Source organism: Cyprinus carpio, chromosome B21, assembly GCF_018340385.1.
Source record: "Cyprinus carpio isolate SPL01 chromosome B21, ASM1834038v1, whole genome shotgun sequence".
Taxonomy (NCBI): Eukaryota; Metazoa; Chordata; class Actinopteri; order Cypriniformes; family Cyprinidae; genus Cyprinus; species Cyprinus carpio.
The window spans coordinates 3670098-3679130 of NC_056617.1; the positions used below are offsets into that span (position 1 = coordinate 3670098).

The 9033-nt window shown below is 36.8% G+C and overlaps 2 protein-coding genes across 2 annotated transcripts; both read right to left on the reverse strand.

The window, feature by feature from the left end:
- Positions 1 to 2432: 2432 nt before the first annotated feature.
- uck1 (uridine-cytidine kinase 1) lies at positions 2433 to 5073 on the reverse strand. Its single transcript, XM_042748291.1, has 7 exons — positions 4424 to 5073; positions 3969 to 4128; positions 3754 to 3850; positions 3510 to 3652; positions 3061 to 3155; positions 2929 to 2977; positions 2433 to 2839 (listed from the first exon to the last, which is right to left on the reverse strand). Exons 1-7 carry the CDS (start codon positions 4511 to 4513, stop codon positions 2640 to 2642), a joined length of 834 nt encoding a protein of 277 aa, XP_042604225.1. The 5' UTR covers positions 4514 to 5073; the 3' UTR covers positions 2433 to 2639.
- Positions 5074 to 5457: 384 nt separating this feature from the next.
- Positions 5458 to 6898, reverse strand: dnlz (DNL-type zinc finger). The gene is made up of 3 exons (XM_019076722.2): positions 6485 to 6898; positions 6256 to 6395; positions 5458 to 5711 (listed from the first exon to the last, which is right to left on the reverse strand). The coding sequence occupies exons 1-3, from the start codon at positions 6764 to 6766 to the stop codon at positions 5549 to 5551; spliced, it is 585 nt and encodes a 194-aa protein (XP_018932267.1). The 5' UTR covers positions 6767 to 6898; the 3' UTR covers positions 5458 to 5548.
- Positions 6899 to 9033: the final 2135 nt, after the last annotated feature.

Sequence of the window (9033 nt, forward strand, 5' to 3'; positions counted from 1 at the left end):
TTGTATGTGTATTTTTCCAACACTACATTTAGCATGTTTACACCTACAAAAAGTGGCATACTAGTACCAATGCTAAAAAACATTATTACTTTTATTCAGCAGTGCATTAAATTGATCAAAGATGATAGTAAAGGCACTTATGTTACAAAAGATTTCCATATTAAATAAATGCTGTTCTTTTGAACTTTCTATTCATCAAAAAATGCATAACAGCTTCCACTAAAATATTCTGCAGCACAGCTGTTTTCAATATTGATAATAATCAAAAATGTTTCTTGAGCATCAAATCAGCATATTAGAATGATTTCTGCAGATCATGTGACACTGAAGACTGGAGGAATGATGCTGAAAATTCAGCTTTGATCACAGCAATCAGTTTTTAACAGGGTTGCCAGATTTTCGCAACAAAAGCTGTCCAATTGCTACTCAAGAGGTTCCCCGGTAAAAATCGCATTCCAGGGGATAAATATCACGTTATTGGTGTCGCTTCAACCTGCGGACATGAAAAACAACCCATTGCAACAGTGTTAAAGTAGCCCAGTTCTGCGGGAAAAATGCAGACTTGACTTGTAATAATATTTCACAATATTACTTTTTACTGTATTTTTTGGTCAAATAAATGCAGCTTTGGTGAGCAGGAGAGACTAAAACATTTTTCTATAACACTGAAAAATCTTTCCAACCCAAAACTATTCAACAGTAGTGTATCTTGGGGTATTATGTAAATATCATGATCACTGAATAGGGTAATCAATCTGTATCGAGTTACTATAATATAATGGTACTATTACATTATAGTCATACCATGATTTTCTGTGGATTTTTTTTTTCTTTTTGGAGATAATCAATACTATGGTACAATACTATCACATACCTTGAACTAATAACATGTTTATCAGACATACAGAATGGTATTTGTGTGTAAAGTCATTTAAATACCATGGTATGTCCATGTATCACTATTGATACATCACCTTCATTTTTATAGTGCTTTTCATAGTACTATGAAAAACAGTGTACAAATGAATGAAATTAATTTGACATTCTTTTATCAAACACAATGTAAAATGTACAAAACAAATAGACGTTTAGTCACATAAGCATGTTCTCTTTGATGTTTAAAAAAAGGTTTGTACAAGAAAAATGTTAAATCTGATTACAAATAAAGAAATAGTTTAAAATATTCACATTTAGGAACAAATTACAGAATGAGGTGAACAACATAAATTATACAGAACATTAAAAATAAAGAGACAAATCAGTGATAGTGAGATTAATATTTTAAATACTAAACTATCACTGTTATTCACTAGAAGTATTTTGCTTCATTCATTTCATGTCTTATCCTGACCAAACAGGAGTTTATGATTTAGACAAGGCAGTAACACCCTTATAAAGCACTGAAACTTGATTTCAGGTGTTAAAAAGCCATTATACTTGATAAAAGTAACAAAACAAGTTGACTTTTACATTGTACAGGTGCAAATTACAACCTTTATGAGACGGCTCTGCAGTGAAAGACAGACTGGGCTGATGTACACTGAGTGTACCCTGCTACAAGTACTGACTGTTATTATAAATATCATACGAGTAGAGATTAATGTGATTACAGTAGCATGTGACATGTGGGACAAACAAGGTTTTATATATACAGAACCGTTCCTCTTTGAGAAAGATGTGACTACAGGTTAAAGTTCACGCTGAGGGTCATGTGACTCAGATAAACAGCAGAAAGCATTCTTAAAGGAAGTTCACACAAAAATGAAAATTTGCAGAGAATGTCCTCACCCTCAGGTCATCCAAGATGTGGATGAGTTTGTTTCTTCATCAGATTTGGAGAAATGTAGCATTGCATCACTTGCTCATCAATGGATGCTCTGCAGTGAATGGGTGCCGTCAGAATGAGAGTCCAAACAGCTGATAAAAACATCACAATAATCCACACCACTCCAGTCCATCAGTTATCATCTTGTGAAGAGAAAAGCTGCATGTTTGAAAGAAACAAATCCATCATTAAGATGTTTTTAACTTCAAACCATCACTTCTGGCTAAAATATGAGTCCATAATCCATAATAACGCTTCCTCCAGTAGAAAAGTTCATCTCCTGTTGTCCTCTGACGTCTTATATCTCACTTATTTGTTTAGAACTGTTTTGGACAGTTTTCATTTGTAAAGCGCTTGATCAGTGAATATTTCTCTCTTTTTCACAGGAGAAAACAATATTATGGATAGAAGACTCGTAAAACATCTTTATGATGGACTTTTTTGTTACAAACATGCAACTTTTCACTTCACATTGTGTTAACTGATGGACTGTAGCGGTGTGGATTACTTGTGGATTATTGTGATGTTTTTATCAGGTGTTTGGTCTCTCATTCTGACGGCACCCATTCACTGCAGAGCATCCATTGGTGAGCAAGTAATGCAATGCTGCATTTCTCCAAATCTGATGAAGAAACAAACCCATTTACATCTTGGATGGCCTGAGGGTGTGATCATTTTCATCAAATTCAAATTTGTGCAAAAAATATTCCTTTTAATTCTTCGAAAAGAGAGTCTGACGGAGATTGTGTGTTGGAAGCATGCAGAAAATTCAAGCTTTGGGGTTTTTTGATCGTGTGACTCTCTTCTGTGTGTGTTAATGTGGTCGTGTGCTGGGCTCCAGTAGGGGGCGTTTCGCCGGCATGTTCCCGCCTCCGCTAGATTTCTCGCAGTGTTCGGCCACGCCCCTCTTTAGACTCCGCCCACTGACGTGCCCATTGACAGAAGCCCTCTGCCATTTGCAGATGTCACCACTGAGGATGTCCTGAATATGCTGCACAATCAGGTTTATTGCCACTAAAGAAGATTCAAAAAACAAAAGAGAAGCAACAGTTCAGAAAACCAAGCTTCATTTTGAATATTTATTGCCTTTTGATGATATTTACCCATGTTATCAACTCCACGAGGTATTATGACATCTGCATATTTCTTGGTCTGACGTTGGAGAGAGATTTCAGATGTAACTATAACACAACTATCCAATGTCAGTTCAGCTTTTGCAACGTGTGTTTTCTCACCGGAAGGCAGAACTCTTCAAAGGCTGGTTTAACGAAGGTGGTGTACTGCGTGAGGATCTGTTCCAGATCTCGACCTCTTCTCATGTCGCGCAGAACTAAACACACAAAATGCATGCTGTTATACAGGCAACATACAGCTAGGGTTATTCATATTTTATGTTTCCATCAAATTAAAAAATATGAAATTTTGACTGAAAACTAAATGGAATAAATATACAAGTTTGGAGTCAGTAAGATGAGTAGGTTTTTTTTTTTTTTTTACTTCGCTTTGATTTAGAATGCTATTTTTTTTTTTTTAATCTTAAATTTAGCAATCTTTTGAAAATGCAAAAATAAAAACCTTGCTATACAAACTGCATGAAATGTATATTTTATATTATATCAAATACATAAAAAGGTTCTCTCTACTGCACAGAAATGACTTGATTTAACCATAATTTGTGCAGTACCTCTGCGAGACAGCCGTACGTCTGAGTCTGTGTCCACAAACAGCTTCATGTGGAACATGTCTCTGACTTCCTGTGTGTAGAACACCAGAATGCCCTCAAACAGCACCACATCAGCGGGATACACACATATCTTCTCTGGCAGCCTACACACACAATCAACAGTCTGTTATCAGACAAACACACACTATCAAAGTACACATAAAGAGAACGTGTGTCAGTGTGAGGGGAAAGCGTGTCTTATTGCCTGGAATGGGTGACGAAGTCATACGTGGGAACCTCCACCACCTTTCCCTCTACGATGTCCTTCAGCGTCTGACACATTAACTCCGTATCAAACGCATCTGAGAGAGAGAAAACATAATAGTGCATTAAAAGATGTCATTCCACATCTGTTTTCCTGAACTTTTTCACAGCATTTTTACACACTGCTGAATAATCCCTTATTGTTTTTTTTTTTACCTGGATGGTCAAAGTTGTACTGGCCTTTCAAAGCTTTGGCCTTCTGTTCTGGAGTGAGAACCCGGTAGAAACTGTCCTGGCTTACGATAGTGACCTTCCTCTGGTGATGATCCACCTTATTCTGACCCAACAGCTCCATGATTTTTGCACACACTGTGGACTGACAGGAGAAAAACAGCAGTTACTCTCCTGGACTGACAATCTAGTAGTGTCTATTTACAATTGCATCAGCCTGAATATCATTACAGATGCTGTTACAAGTGGACACTATGTATATCACTACATTTCTCTGTCTGTAATTACATTTTGCATGCTGTTCTTGCATGCATTTCACTTAAATGCAAACATGCACTATATACAGTATTTAAGGCACAACAGAGGTATGGTTTGCATGCATTAAAACGCTTATAACTGCAATATGCATCGGTTTCCATCAAGCATGTAGTGTTTGGTACCTTTCCGCTGGCCGTTCCTCCGCTCACCCCGATCAGGAAAGGACGGTGTCGCGGTCGCTCGGTTTCACACAGCAGTCCCGCTGAATTCATGCTGGTACAGTAACAAAAACGCAAGTATGGAGTCCGAGTGAATGCATTAACTTGTTCTTCAGATGATCGCTCATTAGCTGGAGGCTGTCTGGGCGGCGTATGGTCGATTACCGCATAGTTTCACTATCAGCAAAGGCGAATAAGTGCTCCAATGTTAGTGTACTAGTTGCGATATGTCTGTTCCTCCAGGGGTCGCTAGGTGACTCAGAAGGGCGAGTCCCCATTGAGGCTCATTCAAATGTCATGACGTTTTTTGTCTTACTGGAGACATTCGTAGATTAGAAAGTATCATCTTTTAAATCTGCAAATGTCCGAGATTGATTCCTGACATATGAGTGGAAACCGCTTCAGAAGAATGCTGTTTTAAAGCAATCTTGATAGTAACTGCTAACGATTGTGATTGGTCCGTTTAGTGCAGCGCTGAGAAAAGTAACAGGTGTCATGTGACCCTGTCGCTGTTTCTTCAGCAGTCTAGACAATCATTTACAATTAAGAAATGATACTGAGAAACTTTATTTTATGTTGAACTGAGAATAGATTGTATAGAACTGGAGAAAATTATTTTTTATTATTTTTCTAAGCGCCGCCCATTGCTTCTGAACGTGACTGCGTCACAGCACGCTACGCAAACTCCACGAAACTTGTAATCAAATAATGTTATCAATCCATCTTCAAACATTTTGTTTTTCTGCTTTATTTAAAGTTTTTTTTTAAAAAAAATGAACTTTTTTTAAATAAAATATATTAAAAAAATTAATATATACATATGTAACTCGTAAACAAAAGCGAAAAGGTGTTGCAATAACAGCATTGATTTAGTTGTATTCATGTTTACCAGTTGAAGGTCGCTGATAAAGTGTGATGAGTTTCAAAATATCATTAAAGTGAAAATGTTGCAGTGACCACAAGAGGGGACCAAACACTTAAAAACAACTTCTCCAAAGTGATTATATGGTTGTTTTAATGATTTATTAATAAGATTATTAAAAAATATAACAATAATAAATGTCCAGTGATGCAATTAACAAATGTCAATCATGTTTTGTCTGAACCATCGCTCAGTTGTGTTGGTTTCGGATCATCTGCATTATTTCTTGACACCTCCTTTACTGATTCCTCCTCAAAAATTTCCAGGGCCTCGTCCCCTTGAACTCTTCGGACTGATTCTCCTTTAGCAGCCAAGATTTCCTCTATGTTTCTATGGCAAAGCAGAACATACAGCAGTCAACGTCACAGTAAAGTTTTGTCATAATGCTTTGGGTTTTCCAACTCTGGCCCAGGGGATTCATTTAGATTAAAATAAATTAGATTTAAAAAAGAATAAATCTAGCAGTAAAGTACTATAGTTAGTAGAAATACTACTGTAATGTAATAGAAATGAAAAAAAAAAGTAAAAAATATTTTACACATGTATAATTAACTTTAAATAATGATTTTAATCATTTTAAAAGGCCGCTGCTGGGGGAGGTCAGTGGAAAAGCTGAGAGAAAAACAATAAATAAATAAATAATAAGATGAAACTAACTATATAAATTAAAAAAATAAATAGTAATAAATTATTTGGAAATAATTAAAATATATTAAAATAATAAGTAATAGAAATAAAATAGAAAAAAATATTTACAGTGATAATTATTTATTTTTCGCTGAATAAATTGGGTCTTTAGAAATGAAAATAAATGTATTACATTATGGGACAACCAAAAATCGTGCAGTGTGTTCAGGGCTTAAAACATACACACCTCTTCCCCTCCAGGTCAGAGAACCACTTCAGATTATCAGCGATCACGTGGTGGTTTTTACATCCGGGACAAGTCACAATGACAACACCCTTGTGATAGGCTATCTTGGATATTTTCTTCATAGAGCGAGTGGAGCACACCTAGACACAAAATATACAATTAATGACTCACTGAACATTGCCTAAGTAGTCCAGAGTTCCCCTAAATAAGAACTGAAGTATAATCTTACTTTGCAGGTGTAAACCAGGTGATAGTGTGTTGACTGCAGCTGTCCAATGGCTTCAGTCCTGCTTACAGAAGTTGTGAAGCTCCTGCAGAAACTCAATCTGCCTCCGCTGTGTGACACAGAAGTCCCCAGGAACGAATGAGAGACGCGTAAAGAGGTGCTCGGAGCTCTTCTCTGTGCCTCCTCATGCGTGCCTCTAGCAGTGCTACATGATGTTTTGGGTACCGCACCACGTGATCTGGGAATCCTCGGTCTGAATAAAAAGAAACATAATCGAGAAGTCATTGTCGAAACGTTACCGAGCTAACTGTTCTGTTTAAACACACGCGATCTCTCTACTGAGGCTGAAATGTCATATTTGTCATATGCGAGTTGGATCAGTCGTCGCTCGCCGATGACGACAGAGACGCGCTGAAGCCCCGCCCATCATGTTTATCCAGTGACGTGGATTACATCAGTTTGAGATGAAAGACGGAAAAAACACGTTTTTCCCGTGTTAATGTTAAGATGTTTTGGGAAATTCAGAGGTGGAGATGAATTACGTAAGACAAAGAAAAAAAAATTATCAAAAGAATATTATTATTCAAATGACGAAAAAAATATTCTCAATAAACGGTGAGAGGCAGATCATGGATTTGTTTTCAGTTGTTTTATATATTTTTTATATTATTAAATGTAATATTTAGCTTGAACTTTGGTATCTAGATAATTGTTTTTGAAGAAAAATAAAACATTTTGTTTCTTTAAAATCATCCCAAATAAGATCATGCACATACACTAAATCATCTAATAATTATCACATTTTTATACATGTAATATAACGTAAGTCAATGTGATAATTATTCAATGATTAGGTTGTTTTGGGTGTAACATTTCCCTTTGCTGCTTTCCTTGTCACATATTATTATTTATTCTTTTATTATTTATTTTTATGTTGATAAAGATAATATGGTCGAGATAGGCTATATGACTTATAAACTGTACAATCATCTTACTAGTAAATACACGAAAATGTATGATGTCAGAGTAACTTTCCGTTATTCAACAGCTGTTGTTCTTCTTGACTTCCCCCGCGTCTGTCTTGCGAAAGTTCCTTCGGTTACAGTAAACGACCTTCATCGCAGAAGGATAGTCTGCAGCGTCCGCTCCGCGCTGCGTCAGTCACGCACGCTCGTGCTGTATCAGCGCAGCTCCACTCAACGCGCCGCAGTACAAATCCCACTATGGCGAAGATCTGGCTCCTGAATATTAAGTGGCTCACGGTGACGTTGCTTAGCAACGTTGTCGCAGCGTCCGTCACGTAACCTAATTAAATATTCATTATTACAGCCTTCAAAAAGGAATGCCAATCAATGTGTTGGATATAAAAGTATTGGGACAGTGCACCCACTTCTAATGAACAGGTTTGACAACTTTAGTAATTACCATGAGTACAAATCTTAATGTTTAAGCATATAATGATATTCTAGGGAATTGTGTGCTTCTAATTTTATAGCAATAGTTTGGACAGGACCCTTTTCTATTCTAACTTGACAATGCCTCTGTGTATAAGGCAAGTTATACTCAGTGTTTTTTTATTTTTATTTTTGACGACACTTTATTCTATTGCCATGCAAATAAAGCTCCATTAAATTGAAAATATTAAGCCATCATACAAGCCATTATACTTACAGACCCATTTCAAATCTTCTATTTATGCCTAAAATTTTAGAAAAAGTTGTGTCTGCTCAATTGTGCTCCTACCTGCAAAAAAATGATCTCTATGAAGAATTTCAGTCGGGTTTCAGGCCCCATCATAGCACAGAAACTGCACTTGTTAAAATTACAAATGACTTCCTTCTTGCGTCAGACCAAGGCTGCATCTCATTGCTAGTTTTACTTGATCTTAGTGCTGCGTTCAACACCATAGATCACGACATACTCATAGATCGATAACAAAACTATTTGCAACTAGACGGATGTACTGTTACTTCCTCTACTGTCAAAAATCTGGGTGTTATATTAGACAGTAACTTGTCTTTTGAAAATCATATTTCCCATGTTACAAAAACAGCATTCTTCCATCTTAGAAACATTGCCAAGCTGCGAAACATGTTACCTGTTTCTGATGCAGAAAAGCTAGTTCATGCATTCATGACCTCTAGACTGGACTATTGTAATGCACTTCTAGGTGGTTGTCCTGCATTTTCAATAAACAAGCTACAGGTAGTCCAAAATGCAGTGACTTGAGTCCTTACCAGGTCAAGAGAATATGATCATATTACCCCAATACTACAGTTTCTGCACTGGCTACCTATTAAGTTCCATATCAGTTACAAAATATTATTACTTACTAACAAGGCCCTTAATGTTTTAGCTCCTGCGTACCTAACTTGTCTTCTACCACGCTACAACCCATCACGCTCCCTAAGGTCACAAAACGCTGGACTTTTGATAGTACCTAGGATAGCAAAGTCCACTAAAGGAGGTAGAGCTTTTTCGCATTTGGCTCCCAAACTCTGGAACAGACTTCCTGATAACATTCAGGGTTCAGACACACTCTCTCTGTTTAA